At 50.6% G+C, this 18799-nt stretch overlaps 1 protein-coding gene across 1 annotated transcript in view; it reads right to left on the reverse strand.

Annotated features, from left to right (window-relative positions):
• Window positions 1–3967, reverse strand: part of FGF3 (fibroblast growth factor 3) — a 36452-nt gene extending 32485 nt beyond the window's left edge. The window contains exons 1-3 of the mRNA XM_008589575.1: window positions 3910–3967; window positions 3454–3639; window positions 285–350 (exon numbers count right to left, since the gene is read on the reverse strand). Of these exons, the coding sequence (XP_008587797.1) occupies window positions 285–350; window positions 3454–3639; window positions 3910–3967 (310 nt within the window). The remainder of the gene's footprint in view (window positions 1–284; window positions 351–3453; window positions 3640–3909) is intronic.
• Window positions 3968–18799: the final 14832 nt, after the last annotated feature.

Here is an 18799-nt window from a genome sequence, read left to right on the forward strand (position 1 = left end):
TCCCTCGTGCCGGCAGCTTTGCTCCAGCATCCAGCCGCTGCACGAGCCCTGTGGACCCCTCCTACCTTCCATGTCTCTCCAATGTCATCCTCCTGAATCGCGGCCGTGCCTTCCCTCTCACACCCACATGTTCCCTCCCATCGCACCTGTGTTCCCTGGAATAGGTGGGGGGGGACGACTTTCTCCAAAACTGAAGCACAGAAAGCAAGCAGTTTGCTCAGGCGCGCACAGCAGGTGAGTGGAGGAGCTGGGCTTCAAACCCAGGACCCACAGACACAGCCCACCTCTGTTAATAACTGCTGATGAGAAGGACACGGCCAAGCCTGCGATGCCGTTCCTCTCCGTGTGCTCTGGAGCACAGGAGGCAGGCAGGCACAGAGTCTGATGGGACGTTAGAATCCACCTGCCAGACACTGACGTGGTGCTTGCACCAAGCGCCCTTCTGAGCATTTCGCAGTGAGTCGTCCAATCCTGTACCAACCCGAGTGGGTAAGGACTATTAATAGCCCCATTCTTGAGATGAGAAAATTGAGGCACAGACAGGTTAAGCAATTTGCCTGCAGGTGCTCAGCAGCTGAGAGACAGAGCCAGGATTCACAGACAGAGAGCTGAGCTCCTGAGTTGTGCCTGAACCACCAGGCCCCACTGCCTCTCTCAGGACTATTTACTGTACAGCTTTAAGAATAATTATGAAGAGTATGAATTGCATGAGGGAAGCTCATGATAAAATATTAAGTGAAAAAAGCAGCATTCAATATTGTACATGTATTTTGTTTGCAAAGAGAAGACAAAATATATAGATATTTTTGTATAAAAGATATGATATCCATACATTACGTGGGGCCAGGTCCTGGCAGGGAGCAGACACAAAACACAGGACAGGAGAGTGATTAGCGCAGAGGAATGGGGTGGGGAGTGACAGACCCCATTGTGCCTACAACAAAAATAACTCATTTCCCCATGAATGGGTTCCTTAAAGTGTCACTTCAAAATTCCTTTTGGATTCTCCAGGATCACTCAGGTGCCTGCGGTGGGAGTTAGGCCCATTATCCCGGGACAGAAGGACAAGATTCTGGGCTTTGATGCTCAGAATGCATCACCTGAAAGAAAAACGGCATCTCCTTGGGCAGGCTGGAATGTCCGGTGGGTAACCAGACCCGGTGTAAAGAAACGCTGTGACCTCCATGTGACAGAGGCGGCAGGAGCCCAGCAGGTTGGGCCAGCTCCACCGCGGCCCTGCATAATTCTATACAGGCATTTCCCAGAGCACCAGAGGCCCACGAAGCACCGAGCCCGAGGAATTGTGGCACGGGGGCAGCTGACCTCGGCCATAGATGAGGCCCCAACTCCACACCCCATCAGGCAGATGTGCACTAAACTGAAACATTTGCTGAGGACGTGCTTGTCCAGGGGATGGACTGGCAGCTTTAGGGTGTGAAGGAAGTTAAGACAAATCTGTATAGATTGGAAACTGCCTGGATGTTCTGTAGATCCGATCTACAAGGGATGCTGCAGCCACCAGCACTGTTTCCGGCAGGCTTGAAGAGTCTGGGGACACTTCTGTCACAGCTGCAGGTGCGTGGTGCAGGACAGAACGTGAAAGCCAACTTGCTCCCACCAACGAGTGCCGCTTGGCCCTCAACAGAGTTAGCACAGTGCAGCGGTGTAGACTCAGACTCTGGCCTCAGACTGACTCGTTCTGGGACCTCTGTGCCTCAGTTTCCTCATTGGTATAATGGGGACATAATTGCACTTACTTTGTAGGGTTTTTGTGATGATGAAACCTTTAGAAGGACCCTGGCACGTAGTGAGCATTCAGATAACGTGGGTGTCCTGATGACAACCCAGCAAGGTGCTCTCCCGCTGCCCATTCTTTGTGGGTGAGGAACCCAAAATACAGAGAAGGTGAGTAACTGGCCCGGACTCTTGGTCACAGCTGGATATCTCTTGGGCCATTTGTTGACTCTGCCTCCAACAGAAGTGATCACCACTGGACTCCCAGTTCCTGGGATAGGGCAGATTCTTCTCCATAGAGCTCACAGCAACTTAAAAAGTCCCACCGAGGGCTGGCTGGGCAGCTCAGCTGGGTAGAGCGCAGTGTCATAACACCAGTGTCAAGGGTTCTGATCCCTGCCCAGCTGCCAAAAAAAAAAAAAAAAAATACCCATCAAACACCTTGCCAATAAAATAAACCTGTAAGGAATAAATGGATTCATTGTTTACTTAAATTTATTTAAAAGGAAACTCCATACTCTTATCAAGAATAGAGACCAGCATCTCTTGCCCTAATTAAAATGTAACTATAAAAACAGCACAGTATTATTATCTGCTAACTAAATGGCAGGCTTGGACCCAGGCACCTGCTCTCCTTTGTATAACGGGAGGCAGTGGGTCCCCCTCTCTGTGTGATGTGGCCCCCCTGCACCCCTCGGCTTGCCTGTGTCCCATGGCTGGGGAAGAGTGGTCCTCGGTTCACATGAGCCCACTGAGTGGCCACCGGCCCAGCCTTGAACCCTGGGCTCAGGGACATCTTGTGAGGGACAGAGAGTTATTTGGATTAATGGAGAGAGGCTTCTTGCAAGACCAGCCAAATGCCAGCCTGCTTCAGGCCTCCAGCATCGGTGCACTGCCTTCCCTGAGCTTCGGGTCACTCCAGGAGGGACCCGGGCGACCCTTTCCTCTGTGACAGAGAACTTCTGCTCCCCCGGCCAGGCTGCCCTCAGGCCTCCGTCCCACAGCCCCAGCTGCTCCCTCTGCCAGCGACGTGCGGGTCCTGGGCCTCTGGCAGGCTGCGCTTCTACAAGGCAGAGGCTCCTGAGCTGGGCTGGGGCCTCCCTTCTCAGGAGTTTCCTCCTTTGCCACCCTTACCCCAGGCTCCTCACTTACAGCCAAGCCAGAAGCCCAGAGAGGTCAAGAGACTTAGGAAGATCACACAGTGTGCGAGGGGACCCAAGGGACTCACCCCACCCCCAGACTGGGTTCATTATTTAGCCATCACAGCTGCAATGACCTTAGCTGTGGGATGACACATTTAACGCCCCAACACCAGGGTCAGAGGTGGAGACAGGTGCGGAGGTTTGAATGACTTGCTCAGAGCTTCACTGCCAGGAAGGGGGCTGCAGGATTTGAACCCAGGCCTGCTCTCACACGCGTCCTCCCTGGGCCACCCTGGGCCCCAGCCCCAGGTTCACCCCCCGGCCCCGTCAGCTGCTGCCCACCTGGGCCCGCTGGCCGGGAACGGGGACTGAGGAGCCTGTGCGCTCCCTCTTTAGAGCATTGTGGACTCTTCTGGATTCCAAACCCCCACCCCCATCTGCCTGGTTTTAAAGGGATACTGTGGTATTTAAAATTATTTATCTTCAAAGCTGGGGAAGAGGAGAGGCTGCAGAGGGCTGGGTGTGCACGGTGAGTGGCTGAGAGAACGTTACTTAAATACCTGAAGGGGTGACTAACTGGAGGCCAGGCGGCCACTTTCAAGGGACAAGCAGAGCTGCACTGTGAACGCTGCAGCTGGAGGAGCCCGGCCGGGTGGCGGGAGGGTGGGCAGGGTGGCGGCCAGCACCGCGTCCCCTCCCCAGGCTCTGCCAGGCCGGGTCCAGCGCGGCGTCCACGGCCCCAGGTCGGGCTTTTCGGCCTTGGCTGGGGAAACCGCAGAGCCTCTGGGTCAGCCTGCGGGGCTGGGACTCTGGTGGGAGCCACTGCCACCACAGGGTGCCTGCTGGGAGTGGGGATTGCACTCGTGACAATAACGGTTTTGTCTTAGTTTCCTGGGGCTGCTGTAATAAAGTACCACAAACTGGGCAGCTTAAAACAACGTCTTCTCTCATGGTTCTGGAGGCTGCAGTCCACAGTCAAGGTGTCAGCAGGGCCGTGTCCCTCCCAGGGCTCTAGGGGAGGGTCCTTCCTCACCTCTTGTAGTTTCCGTTGGCTCCAGGTGTTCCGTGGCTTGTGGCCGCATCACTCCCATCTCTGCCTCTGTCTTCACATGGCCTCTACCCAACTGTGTGTCTGCATCTCTGTTTCATCTTCCTGTAAGGACACCAGTCACTACTAGATCAGGCCCACCCGACCCTAGGATGACCTCATTTTAATTTATTACATGTGCAAAGACCCCATTTCCAGATAAGGTCCCGTCCACAGGTGCTGGGAGTGGGACATGGGCTTATCTTTCCAGGGAGACATTTCTACTCATACACTCTCATGTGGTCCCCACAGTGGCCAGTCCCCTCACGTCCACTACGATGGCAAGTCTTGCCCACGCAGTAGTCCTACAAGGGAGGCCTGCTGCCATGGCCGTCATCATTCCCATTTCACAGATGGACAAACTGAGGCAGAGGCCCTGCTGTCAGGCACTAGCCCATGTAGGCACCTAGGCTGAGTGAGAGGGGATGGAAACCCCCATCCTCAGACGGGGACGATGAAGCCCTGGGGGCTTCAGTCACTGCCGTCCAGTAGCCCTCGGCTGTCGGGCTCCATGCCTGGTGCTGCCCACCACACCACCCACATCCCCACCCCAGGAAAGTCCCTGGCTTTGGCGGATTATAAGTTGGACTGTTATGGAGGCCTTTGGTCCCTGAGCCAGGCCGAGCTGTGAATTCGCGAGGCTGAACAGCATAGACTAGGAGCCAAAAAATGAGATCTGGTCCCAGCTCAGGCAGAACCTGTTAACGAAGCCTCAGTTAAGATGCTTCCCCTCTCTGGGCCTCAGTTTACCCAACTGGGAAATCAGGAAGAATCCAGATCTGCACTGTCCGATACAGAAGCTATAGCTGTGTGTCGCGACTGAGCGCTCAAAATTTGGCTAGTGCAACTGAAGAGCTGAGTCTTTAATTTCACTTAATTTTAATTAATTAAAATTTAGATCTAAAAACGGATGCTCGATTTAGTGGCTGAAAAACTTTCAAATATGTTTGGAACAATTTGGGTACGTCAATCTACTTTTTCAAAGGTAAACTTTATGAAATCTAACTACAGTACAGACAAGTATATCTAAAGAAAATTTAGCATCTGAATTGGGATGTTTTGTAAGTGTAAAATGTACACCAGATTTCAAAGACTTAGTACACACACACACGCACAAAAAAATGTAAAATAGCTCATCAGTACTTTTTGTATTGGTCACATAGCGAAATGATCATATTTTGGAAATATTGGGTTAAATACAATAAATTGTTAAAATTAACTTCGCCTGTTTCTTTTCACCTATTTGAATGTGGCTGCTGGAACATGGAGAAAGTGCATTATATTCCAACTGGAATGCTCTAGATCAGTGTTTGCATCTCAGACATTGTAGGAGTCAATGATTTATTGTGTTTTCTAGGCAAGCTGTCACTCCCGGGTGCATACAGTAGGCGTCGCGTGGCTGGCCGTGGCCAGAGAGCCCTGGTAGCCCTGTGCAGGGGTCTGGAGGTCAGGAAGCGTCTCTGCAGGAGTCTGCAGGGTGCAGGTGGTGTGGCCAGGTCTGGGTAGGGCTGCCGTTCCCACCCTGCCCTGGCAATACCCCACTTCTGATTCCAGCATGCATTAGTGGGGTGGCCAGGTGATTTAGCACCCAAACCAGGATAGTGGAAGGGGGTGCTGGGACCCCATGCACGCACCAGAGCTGTCTTGGGCAGACCAGTATGTAGGGGCCCCTGTGACTGAGCCATTTCAGCCACAGCCCACCGCCCCTCCCCAGGGAAGACTTCCAGGACCCCACTCCCACCAGGAGCCCTCCAGAAGTTTCTCGATTCTTTGCATCCCTGTGGATGGCTGTGTCCTCCCGCTTGCTGCCCTTGTTTGCTCTGGGAGAAAAAGGAGAAAAAGAGTTGGGAAAGGTGACTCTCCCTTCTGGGAATTCTGGAGTGTGTGTCCATGGGTTGAAATGCTTGTCTCCAGTTGCAGCCTAGACACCTTGGCTGTATGCCTCACAGCAAGGCTGCAGGGGAGGGGTTATATTGTCCCTGTTTAAGAGGGGCAGAGACCGAGACACAGAGAGTGGAAGGAAGTGGCCTGAGGCCACACAGGCAGCAAGCAGCGGCCCTGGAATTCGCATGGGGCTGACCACCTGCCTGGAGTCCACACAGAGGAGGGGTCTGCTTGTGCCCTTCAGAGTTAGGCAGCTGGCGAGGCAAGGCCCCAAGTCAGCTCTTCTTTCCTCCCACCCCAGGCTGCCCACACTGGTGGGGGCGAGAGGGAAGCAGGAACTTGGAGTCCGGGCAGCACCCACCCCACAGTCCTGCCAGGGAGTGGCTCTTCATAGCCCCATTTTACAGGGGGATAAAGTGAGGCTCGGAGGGGTGGATGGGCGTGGGGGCAGGGCAGAGCTCAGGTCTACCTGGCTGTCCGGCCCTCACCATGAGCCCATGTACGTCTGTTCACCTCGGTCTCTTCCCCGAGTCCAAGCGCCCAGGGAGCCAGCTGTATGGCAGCACCTTCCCCAGGACCCAAGTTCAGGGGAAGAGACGGGAAGTAAGTACGGCATCAGGACAGGGGCCCCTAGCACGGGGCTCCCCACGGGCTGGACATCTTTCCTCCCAGAGGCCGGGTGATGGCTGAGGCCACAGGCAGGATCACGGCATGGCGGGGGTAGGAGTTGGTGTCCCTAACAGTGACACAAGAAGGCAGCCTGTGAGGCTCCGACCTCCCCTGCTGGCCCAGGGCTCCATGACAGAGGACAGCCATGGGTGGCCAAGAGGTGGCCTGGGCAGGATCAAAGGGCCAAGGGAGAGACGACATACAGGGGAAGGGGATGGGGCCCACGCAGAGCAGAAACCTTGCCTCAGCCGCCCAAACCAGCCACACACACAATCACGGAGGCACACACGAGACCCCACGGACACACACAGGTGCACACACGGGTACACACACAGACACACATACCAGCACACAGCAAGACACAGACACACATAGATGTGCACATAAGCCATACACACAGACACACACACTCAGACACACACGGACATACACAACACCACCCTCACACACACACACACAGATCCTAACTTCCTAGATCCAGCACGCTGAATGGGGGGACTTGCTGGAGACCCCCACAGGCACCTGCCCCAGAGGTGCTCTGCCTAGCCAGGATCATGCACGGTCTCAGTCACTACCATCAGAAAGACGCATACCCTGAAGTTTCCCTGGTCCCTACCCCATGGTCCTCCATCTGTCCTAAATCCATAACCTTTTTGGGGAGTAAGGTGTGTCTACCTCAGAAAGGCTCTGTTGACCTAACAAAAGGACAGTCGTTCACCCAGGATTCCTTCAAATCCTAAGTCCTTCACCTTCCCCACGTCAACAACACAACAAGCATTGCCAGCTCCTGAGAACTTCAGGGAACCCGCACAGTCACATGGAGCCTCACAGCAACCCACAAGGAGCTGGAGACGTCAGTACCACCATCTTATAGAGGAGGAAACTGAGGCTCAGAGACACAAAGTGACTGCCCAAGGCCACTCAGCCACTAAAAGGAAGCGTGGATCTGCAACCAGCTGTGAGACACCCAAGCCAGCTCTCCCACCTTCTGGGCTGTCCTGCCTCCAACCAACCAAAGTCAGCAGTGACCCTTCAGACACACACTGAAACCACTGTTCCGAAAACAGTGCGTGGGGGACGAGAACCTTGAATGGGCCGGGCCAGCACCAGACCCTCATCGTAGAATGTCTCACTGATCCTTAAACCCATGGGATTACCGGTCACCTTGCCCACTCCACAGAGGAGGCGCCTGAGCCAGGGCGAGGCTGAGCTAGTGGCCAGGGTCCCCAGCCAGGGTCCCCAGCCAGGGTTTGAACCAGGACCATCTAACCCCAGGTCTCCTGTCCTTCATCATTGGGCCACCCTGCACTGATGTACAGCAAGCAGACAAGGGGGTGACTTAGAAACAAAGGGTACCCATCATAAAGCGAGTCGTTTGTGCCATGTAGTTGCTTTTCTAAGCACTGTGTGGGCATCCTCTGTTCTCCCTTATGGTACCCACTTGAGACGGGTGCTCCTAGGAACTCCATTATAGAGATGAGGAAACTGAGGCACAGATAGTCTGAAGAGTTGACTTAAGACCCCACGGCCAAGGGAGCCTGTCTGTATTTATTTCTGCGCCACGTAGAGGCAGGTGTGACTGCTGCCTTGCTCCAACGCAAGGTCTCTGGGTGCACACTGGCTGGCCTCCCTCCTGGGTCCTGCCCCTGGCCCTGGGCTGGAGGCCCGCCAAGTGTCCCTGCCTGGACACCTCTGGCCAGAGGAGGCACTGGCGCATCCCCGTGGGAAGTCCTAGGAACTAAGGGCGGGTGAGGAGCCGGCAGCCAACCCCCAGCTCTGAGGTGCAGCCCTACTCAATGTCGTTCTTAAGAGTCTGGGGTCATAGGCTAGTCCTCTAAGGAGAGGGGCCCCTTTGCAGCAGGTGAGCCTGCGAAGGCCACGCCGCTGGGTGCCCTCGCGAGCGCATTACCTTGCCACCACCCTGGCCTTGCCTTTGTTGCGACTCCCACTTAAAATATCAAAGCTGCGGGCCACAATGCCCCACTGAAAGCTGAGTCACCCAGGTTTTGTGACACTACCAAATCCCTGCTGCTGTCTCGCTCTGAGCCTGGGGCTCCTAGCACCAGATGAAAAGGAAATCCCCAGCCATGGGTGGGACAGGGAGGCCCAGTGAGGCCCGGCGCCACATAAAGGGGCCTTGTTCCCAAATCAAAAGGGCCTGAACAAAAAGCAGAGAGAAGAAAGGGCTGGGGGCGGTGGGGCCAGCTGCAGTCTGGCGCACCTTGAATGGCACGGTGTGCCAGTCCGGCCTGAAGTCCCCGGCTGGCAGGGAAGCCCCTCCCCCCCACTTCCTGGGCAGCCCTGGGCTTTTCCAGAAGCCCTGCAGTGGGAGGAAGAGAAGGACGGGGTGGGGGTCACACACGCAGCCAAGCGGCGGTACCTTCTAGAGCCCCAAATCCCATATAAATAGAATGCCCATGGGCAGCCAGCCTTCGGTTCCCTACAGCACCAGCAGCAGCAGCAGAATAACACCAACACTAACACCACCACCAACCCCAGCAGCAGCAACCACCACCACCTCCGCCGAGCTTGTTCCTTGTCTGTAGAATGGTGCTGGCCATGCAGGGCTGCTGTCAAGGTTCAATGAGTTAATCCTTAGAAAGATCTTACCTAAGCGTGTGCAGAGAGCAGCCACCATTTAGGGAGCATTTGTCCTGTGCCAGACTCTACTCTAAACACCTGACTGGCGTTGTTTCCTGCAGAGCGATGCTGTTGTCACACTTTCCGTTTGCAGATGAGAACACCAAGACCTGGAGAGGTTCAGGAGATTGCCTTCAGCTGGGAAATCAGACACCCAGAATCAGAACCACAGGCAACCTGATTCCAAAACCTGTGCCCAGAACCAGGCTGCCAGCCTGCCTCCCAAGTGGGTGAGGCAGGAGGGTCCTGCGTGCAAAGGAGGCCTTGCCTGCCAGCAGAGCCAACCCCGACCCTCTGCCTGGTGCACACCAGCGCTGCACCCCCAAGACCAGTGGGAAATATCTGTCCTGGGATGGACTCTTAAAGTGATGCTCCAACATCACCCCCGCCCCCCGTGCAGAAAGAATCCCAGGGAAACCTGCCCTTGGGAATTGTTTAGCAGTTGGCTGCTAATTTTAAAACTCTGAGAACCCAAACGCAGGCCAAATAAAGCTAGTCTGAGGGCTACAGCTGGCCTGGGGACTATGACTCCCAGTGACAAAGACAGGACCCAGGGCCCAGAACCAGTCTGCCTGGGTGCAGATCCCAGCTCTGCCAGATACCACCCGAGGGGACATGGGAGGAAATGAAACTTCTATGCCTTAGTTCCCAAATCTGCAAAATGGGGATATTAGTATTTAAGGGTAATTGAGTTTTTGTAGGACAGAAAGAAGCCACCAAGAGCTCTAGCCTCAGTGCCTTGCCCCAAGGGCACTTGAAGCTGGGCCACCCTTCTTGGGTTTTAAGGAGGGACACATTTAGCGCCTCAGTTGGTTCACCTGAACTGGGGTGTCCCCACCCCTGTGCCTCGATTCCTGCACGAACAGGAGCAGCCTAGAGCTCAAGTCTTCCCATCGGAACATGCTGATTATGTTGGGGTGGGGACAGCTCTGTGACCTCTCACTTTTAGCATCAAAACCAACTTTTTAGCCAATGCTTTCAAGGCAGGCTTCACCACTGGGCCTCTACCACTCCCCACAGTCCAGGAGAACTTTTTTTGTTTTGTAAATTGCCTTTCTAAAAGCCATCCTGGCAGGCTTTGATGTGGCCCTTTGATAATTTAGCCTCATCAATAGGCAGGCCCGACCCAGAGAGACTTTGAAGAGGAAGCCCTCTCATCCCCAAGCAGGGAATGCACGACTCCTGTCTCAAGCCTGGTGGAGGAGGGAGCAAAGGAGTGGGTGGGGGGAGGGGTCAACCGGCTGTGCAGCAATTCACGCAGCCACACACGGCCCTGCCAGCACCTGGGTGAGGCCAGGGCTGCGAGTTCTGTTGGTCATGAGGAGGGGGTGGGTGGCCTGAGGATGGAACTTCACAGAGGGAAGCCAGCCCAGAGCCTTTGGAGACATGGGGATCTGGTTTGCATTTCAGCTCTGGCACTTTTCAGCCATAATGCCTGTGACAGGTCACTTACACTTTGTGAGCCTCAGTTTCCTCACTTTAAAAATGGGGGTGGTAGTGGAAACTAGCACCTGCTGACACCATTATAGTGAGGACTAAATGAGATGTGTACATAACAGGTCAGCACAGTGCCCGGTACACAAGAGGTGCTCAGGATGAGCTGGAACTGTGACGACAGCAGCGGCGGTGGTGAAGATGATGACGAAGGTGGTGAAGACGGAGATGCTGTTGCTGGAAATCTTTTCCAATTCTATTTTCACAGGATTCTCCCCTTTTCTGGGATGTAACGCAAAGTCTCAAAGCAATTAGTGGTAGAGCCAGACCTGGCACCTCAGCCTCCTGACACCCATTCCAGTGCTCTCTCCCCTGGTCCTGCCCCTGTTGATATCACCTCAAATTGAAGCAACTGGTATAATCCTTAAATTAATTCCTAGGATTCATGGGTGCCCAGAATTAGATGACTTGGGCTTAGGTCCCCAGATCTGTGGATTTGTCTGTTACCTCTTCTGTATCTCTTTACCCCTCCTTCTTTAGTAGCAGAAGCCCTTGTAGTATGGTTCAGAAACGAAACAATACGCAAGCAAATATATACAATTCAGGTGGTGATAAAGCCAGGTAACAGGATGGAGAATGATCAGATTGTGATTCTTTAGATAGGGCGGGGGGAACAGTACATGAAGAAGGAAGAAGGGCCTTAGAAACGTGCCCCATGTGTCTGAGTAAGCCAGGGGTCAGGCAGCTGGGTTCATGTGAACTTGGGGTGCCTAGTGGCTGGATAGTGACTCTCCAAAAGACACGTTCATATCGCATTTTCTGAAATGAGTGAGTATTACCTAATATGGTAAAAGAATGAATTCTTGGGCCGGCCCGGTGGCGCACTGCTACAGTGCGCCGCTTGGGAGAGCGGCGGCACTCCCGCCGAGGGTTCGGATCCCACATACAGACCGGTTCCCGCTCACTGGCTGAGCGAGGCGCGGGCGCCACACCGAGGGGTGCGATCCCATTGCCGGTCCCGGTCTGGTACGGGCGCGACCCTGAGGGTTGCGATCTGTTGCCAGACACGAAAAAAGACAAAAAAAAAAAGAATGAATTCTTGGGCCGGCCCGGTGGCGCACTGCTACAGTGCGCCGCTTGGGAGAGCGGCGGCACTCCCGCCGAGGGTTCGGATCCCACATACAGACCGGTTCCCGCTCACTGGCTGAGCGAGGCGCGGGCGCCACACCGAGGGGTGCGATCCCATTGCCGGTCCCGGTCTGGTACGGGCGCGACCCTGAGGGTTGCGATCTGTTGCCAGACACGAAAAAAGACAAAAAAAAAAAGAATGAATTCTTGGGCCGGCCCGGTGGCGCACTGCTACAGTGCGCCGCTTGGGAGAGCGGCGGCACTCCCGCCGAGGGTTCGGATCCCACATACAGACCGGTTCCCGCTCACTGGCTGAGCGAGGCGCGGGCGCCACACCGAGGGGTGCGATCCCATTGCCGGTCCCGGTCTGGTACGGGCGCGACCCTGAGGGTTGCGATCTGTTGCCAGACACGAAAAAAGACAAAAAAAAAAAAAGACAAAAAAAAAAAGAATGAATTCTTATTGGCAAAAGATGTGATTAAGGATTTTGACAGGAGGAGCTTATCCTGGACAACCCAGGTGGGCCCTAACTATACTGATGTGAATCCTTATAAGAGAGACTCAAACAGGAGGTGGCACCGAGGAGAGGAGGAGACTGTGAAGACGGAGGCAGAGACAGGAGTGATGTGGCCACGAGCCACCTTATGCTGGAAGACACAAGGAAGGATTCTCTCCTAGAGACTCTGGAGGGAGTGTGGCCTCCCTGACTCCTTGACTTCAAATTTCCAGTCTCCAGAATGTTAAGAGAATAAATAAGCCACCCAGTTTGGGATCATTTGTTGCAGCAGCCCTAGGAAGCTAACACAGGGGCAGTGGTGAGCACTGAGATCAGAGACTGAGGTGGTCCCATCATTCAGGGCCTCGTAAGGACTCTGGACCTTGTTCTGGGGGTGAGGAGATGTCATTAGGGGATCAAGAGCAGAGCATGATGGCATCTGATGTGCCTTTTAAAGAATGAGTCTGGCTAGTGGGTCTATAGAAAGGTGGGGGGAAATCAACTAGGAGCCTGGTCCTCCAGGTACCAGAGAGTGACACCTGGCCTCAGGGATCCCTGTCTGGGGCTGCCACACACACAATCAGCCAGTTGCACTCAGGGTTATCAGTGCTCTTAGGAAGAGAGAAGGGCATGGCTGGGTCCCTCTGATCAGCCAAACAGACCAGATGTGACTTTTGTGAGAAGCAAAAGGCCACGTGGCCTCTGGGACAGAGACAGTTGTGTGTAAATATTTAGAAAACTGGATGTGATATGTTCATTGATACATATCACTTCTTTTTTGGCCCATGATTCTTTGAATGACAAAGGGGCGACACCCAATTCTTTCTATGCCAATGTATAGGCAGGCCAGTGAACTCTAGTGAACTGAGGCAGAGGAAAAAGGAGGGACAGGCAGGCCCAGGAAGCTTCAGCCCACAGAACCCTGTCAGGGTGACCCTGCAGCTTAAATCCTAGGGAATCCACAAGGTAGAGTCACTAATGGGAGCTCTGCAAGGACAAGGACCAGCTGTTAAGACATAAAAGCCCAGCGAGTAAATGCTCTTCTTCATCAATTGGTATCAAAAGCCCTTGTAGCTGTGTGAAGAGGCAAATCTATCACAATTAAAACTAGTTCCAATAGTAAACCATTTTTCTTTAAGTTCCTGCCCCTTCTGCCTCTGCACATTCGTGCACACCACATCACCTCTTCTCCCCTCTTTACCTGTCCAATTCCTGGCTTTGAGTGAGCAGATACTCAAGGGGGGTGTAGTACCCAGGGGACCCTGAGCTGTGGGTAAAAGATGACCTTCTTTCTTTTATACATAAGGGGGCCACCCAAGAGGAGGAGTAAAATCAAAACCAATTAAAGCAGAAAAAGCAACTGAGACATCTATCTAAGGAGTTGAGCAGAGCAGAGGGTCTAAGGAAGAGGAGCAAGACAGGAACTTGGAAACTAGCTCCATACAGTGCAGGAGAACTAGTTCCAGTGCAAGGCTAAGCTTGGATGCCTCACCTGTGCCTCAGGAACATGCTGCTGTACTGTCTATAGCTGGGGGGAGCTTTAAAGGGCACCAAAACACTCCCATATTGCCCAGCCTGCTCCCAGTCATGCTCCAAGCCCTGCACATTCAGGGTCACCACATTTATAATGCATCACCTCAGACTCCTCCGTGACATCCCTCTTCTTGTGCTTTTTCAGTTTTCAGAAGGTGGAAGGAGAGAGCTATTACACAAGCTAGACACTACTATGCCAGATTCTGTTCCAGGGTTTTTACATGTTTATAGCACTTAATTCTCACCACATCTTTTTCATACAGGAACTACTGAGATCCTCTTTTTTCAAATAAAACTGAGGCTCAGAGAAGTGAAAAATTTCCAGACTCACATAAATCTGTCCTTATACCACACTACCTCTCCCAGTCTTGGAATTCATCCACTTATTCTCCAAGTATTTATTGACTGCTTCTGGGCGCCTGGCCCTGTTCCAAGCAGAGTGGGTATTATACAGAACAGAACAGACACAAACCCCTGTCTCCTGAGAAAGGAATCTGGGCACTGGAAGTATTCTGATTCTTGAACACAAGTGTGTTCAGTTTGAAAACAATCAAACTGTAGCTTCAGGATCCACACATTTACTGTATATTTGTTGTACTTAGAGGGAAAAAATATTTTAAAAATCCCTGGCTTCATGGATGTTACATTATGGTGGTGGTGGAGAGGGTGAATGGTAACTAAGATGTGGTGGACTAAATCATGCTCCCCAAAGATATCAAGGTACTATTCTATGGAACCTGTGAATGTGATATTATATTTGCAAAAAGGACATTGCAAATGCAATTTCAAAATATTGAGATAGGGAGATTATTCAGAATTGTTCAGGTGGGCCCTAAATATAACCACAAGTGTCTTTGCAAGAGAGAGGCAGAGGGAGATTTGACTACAGCACAGGAAGTAGGAGAGGTGATGCTGGAAGCAAGAGGTTGTAGTGATGTGTGTGAGGAAGAGATCATGAGCTACGGAATATAGGTGGCCTCTAGGAGCTAGAAAAGTCAAGGAAACAGAAGGTCCTTTATAGCCTCCAGAAGGAAGCAGCCCTGCTGAGACTTTGACCCTAGCCCAACAACACTTTGGATTTCTGGCCTCCATAACTTGGACAAAACCTTTGTGCTGTTTTAAGCCACCACATTTGTGGTAATCTGTTACAACGACAACAGGAAACTAATACCTAAGATAATCAAATACTACATTTGGCATTACAGTGCTGTCTTTCAACTGATGTAGGTAGGTTTCTCACTATCCTGCTCCTCCTCCTGAAGGCCTTAGCCTCTGTATGGGTCTGAGCAGGCAATGACCCCTTTGGTCAGAAAAGAGAAGGTCCTGATGACAAGATTGGTTCTAGAAAACAGAAATGCCCTCTGCAGACGATCACAAGAGCACCTGGGGGAACCAGAGATTGAAGACAGACCCCTCCAGTGAGCTGAGCAGGGCATCTGGCTTTTGTCCTACAAAAGCTGTAACCCCTGCTGCTTTGTCTAGCAGGGACACCTCTATGAAACATGGCACCAAAGCCTGTACTGGTTATGTTGTCTGTTAAAAGGGGAACTTCTTCCTTTCTCCGGAGTTATGCACATTAAAGAAACCATAAACACACTTTCTTTGGGGGGGGGCAGTAAGGAGATCACAACCCTTGGCTCGGTGCCGTCTGCACCACGCTCAGCCAGTGAGCACACTGGCCATCCCTATATAGGATCTGAACCCACGGCCTCAGCACTAACAGCACCACACTCTCCCAAGTGAGCCACAGGGCTGGCCCCCATAAACACACTTTCTTTGGGGGGGGGGGGCAGTAAGGAGATCACAACCCTTGGCTCGGTGCCGTCTGCACCACGCTCAGCCAGTGAGCACACTGGCCATCCCTATATAGGATCTGAACCCACGGCCTCAGCACTAACAGCACCACACTCTCCCAAGTGAGCCACAGGGCTGGCCCCCATAAACACACTTTCTAAAGTCAAAATCTACTTTTCTATATTCTCCTCAAGTAAAGGAGGCAATGAGGCTGAAGACTGATGGCCTTTCCTGGCTCCATGCCTTTGGCCACTGGCCCCTCTGCCTGGGGTGCCAGCCTTCCTTTATGCCTGGAGGACTCTCACTCATCCTTCAATACCTGACTCTCTTGTTTCCTCCTCTGCAAAGGGTCGGGGGTCCCCAAGACCACCCTCAGTTTCAATGATTCACTAGAAGGGCTCACAGAACTCAGAAAGCTGTTCTACTTAAAGTTATGGTTCATTATAGCCAAAGCATACATGCTAAAATCCCAAAAGTAAGAGAAGCATGAGGCAGAGTCTGGGAGAGACCAGGTGCCAGCTCCCAGCTCTCCTCGGCCAGTGGAGCTGCATGGGCAGTGCTGAATTCTCTAAGCAACGGTGTGTGACAACACACACAGAGGATTGGTGTGCAGGGCTTTTGTTGGGAGTTGGTCTTGTAGACATGGAGAGTTCATGTCTGACTGACCTCAGCTGCTCATTCTCCAGCCCCTCCAGAGGTCAGACTGATCCAGCAAGGCTGAAGGTCTCAGGTATACACAGACACTCTTACCAGGCAGGATATTCTGAGAGCTTAGAGTTATTTTGAGCAAGGGTCAGTTTTTTCTTTGGAATATACAGTGTATGAGTCCATTTCTGTGTTGCTATAACAGAATAGCTGAGACCGTGTAATTTACAAGCAAAGGGATTTATTTGGCTCATGATTCTGGGACAGCTGCATCTAGCACAGGCCTCAGGCTGCTTCTACTCATGATGGAAAGTGGCAGGGAGCCGGTGAGTGTAAAATCACATGGCAAGTGGAAGCAAGAGAGAGAGAGGTGAGGTGCCAAATTCCTTTAAAGAACCAGTTCTCCAAGGAACTAATAGAGCAAGAAGTCACTTACTGCCACCCCCCCCACATACACACCCCCATCAAGGGCACCAATCTATTCATGAGGGACCTGCCCCCATGACCCAAACACCTCCCAGTACTGCCATATCGGGAATAAGATTTCAACATGAGTTTTGAGGGACAACACATCCAAACTATATCATGCAGGGTTTAGACATTTTCATTCTATATGCCTTTTATTTCTTTTTCTTGCTTTATAGCAATGGCTAAGATCTTTAGTATGATTTGAATAGAAGTGGTGAGAGAAGACATCTTTGCCTTATTCCTAATCTTAAAAGGAAAGTATTTGGTTTTTCACTCTTAAGTATGTTATCTGTGTTCTTTGTTTTTTTGTTTGGTAGAAGCCCTTTTTATGCATGGATATTGAATTTTATTAGATTTTTGTACTGCATCTAATGAGATGATCACATGATTTTTCTTCTTACTTTTTTATTAATATAGTAAATTACATTTAATTGATTTTCAAATATTAAACCAACCTTGCATTCCTAGAATAAACTCTACTAGGTCATAATGTATATTCATTTTATATATTCCTGGGCTTGATTTACTATTGTTTTCTTAAGGATTATTGCCTTTATGTTCATGAGGGATAGTGATTGACTTGTAATTTCCTTTTCTTATAATGTCTTTGCCTGGTTTTGGTATCTGAGTTACACTTGCTGCATAAAATTAGTTGGGAATGGTTTTTCCTCTCTATTTTTTGAAAATGTTTACCTAGAAATCATATTACTTCTTCCTGCAATGTTTTATAGGCTGCACCAGTAAAACTATCTTATGGGAAGGTTGCTAATAATGAATGCTATTTCCTTAACAGATATAAAGATACTTGTATTTTCCATTTCTTCATGAGTCAGTGTAGTGGATTGAATCATGTTCCCCAAAAACTCCCTGAAGTTTGTATTGTGTCTCCTAAGTTTTTATGTATTAGAAACTTAGCACCCACTGTGATTGCTAAGAGGGTGGGAAATCCTATTATGGTAATTGAAAGGTAGAGCCTTGAAGAGGTGATTGTGCCCCCACTGTGATTGCTAAGAGGGTGGGAAATCCTATTATGGTGATTGAAAGGTAGAGCCTTGAAGAGGTGATTGGATTGTGGGACTGTGCAGTAGTGAATGGATTAAAAATTTTGGCCAGCGGTGTGGTTCTGAAGGATTTAAAAGAAGTGGAGAGTCTGTCTTTCTCTCTCTCTCTGCTTCCACCATCTTGCAATGTGAGACCTCCGGGTCACTGTCACCACCACCAGGTGGACTTTGGACTTCCCAGCCTCAGAAACTGTAAGCAAATAAATTTCATTTTCTTTACAAATCACCCAGTTCAGTGTACTTTGTGATAAGCAACAAAACAGACTAATAAAGTCAGTTTTGGTAATTTATGTCCTTAAGTTTGTTTAAGTTGTCGCATGTATTGGCATAAAGTTGTCTATTATATTCCCTTAATATCCTTTTCATGTTTGTAGGATGTATAGTAATGTACTTTCTCTTATTTTTGGTAATTTGTGTTTTCTCTCTTGATAAATCTAGCTAGGAGTTTATAATTTTTAAAATCTTTTCATAGAACCAATTTTTGCTTTTGTGACCACTATCTTTATTTGTTTTCCATTTCATTCTTTCTTTCTCTCTCTCTCTGCTTCCACCATTTTGCAATGTGAGACCCCCGGGTCACTGTCACCACCACCAGGTGGACTTTGGACTTCCCAGCCTCAGAAACTGTAAGCAAATAAATTTCATTTTCTTTACAAATCACCCAGTTCAGTGTACTTTGTGATAAGCAACAAAACAGACTAATAAAGTCAGTTTTGGTAATTTATGTCCTTAAGTTTGTTTAAGTTGTCGCATGTATTGGCATAAAGTTGTCTATTATATTCCCTTAATATCCTTTTCATGTTTGTAGGATGTATAGTAATGTACTTTCTCTTAAATTTGTGTTTTCTCTCTTGATAAATCTAGCTAGGAGTTTATAATTTTTAAAATTTTTTCATAGAACCAATTTTTGCTTTTGTGACCACTATCTTTATTTGTTTTCCATTTCATTCTTTCCTTCATAATTTCCTTTTTTTTTTTTTTTTTTTTGCTTATTTTTGGTTTAGTTATTCATCTTTTTCTAGTTTCTGAAGATAAAAGCTTAGATAATTAAATTTAGACCTTTATTCTCTTCTAATGTAGACAT

The sequence above is a fragment of the Galeopterus variegatus genome, unplaced genomic scaffold, assembly GCF_000696425.1.
Source record: "Galeopterus variegatus unplaced genomic scaffold, G_variegatus-3.0.2 Scaffold5531, whole genome shotgun sequence".
NCBI lineage: Eukaryota > Metazoa > Chordata > Mammalia > Dermoptera > Cynocephalidae > Galeopterus > Galeopterus variegatus.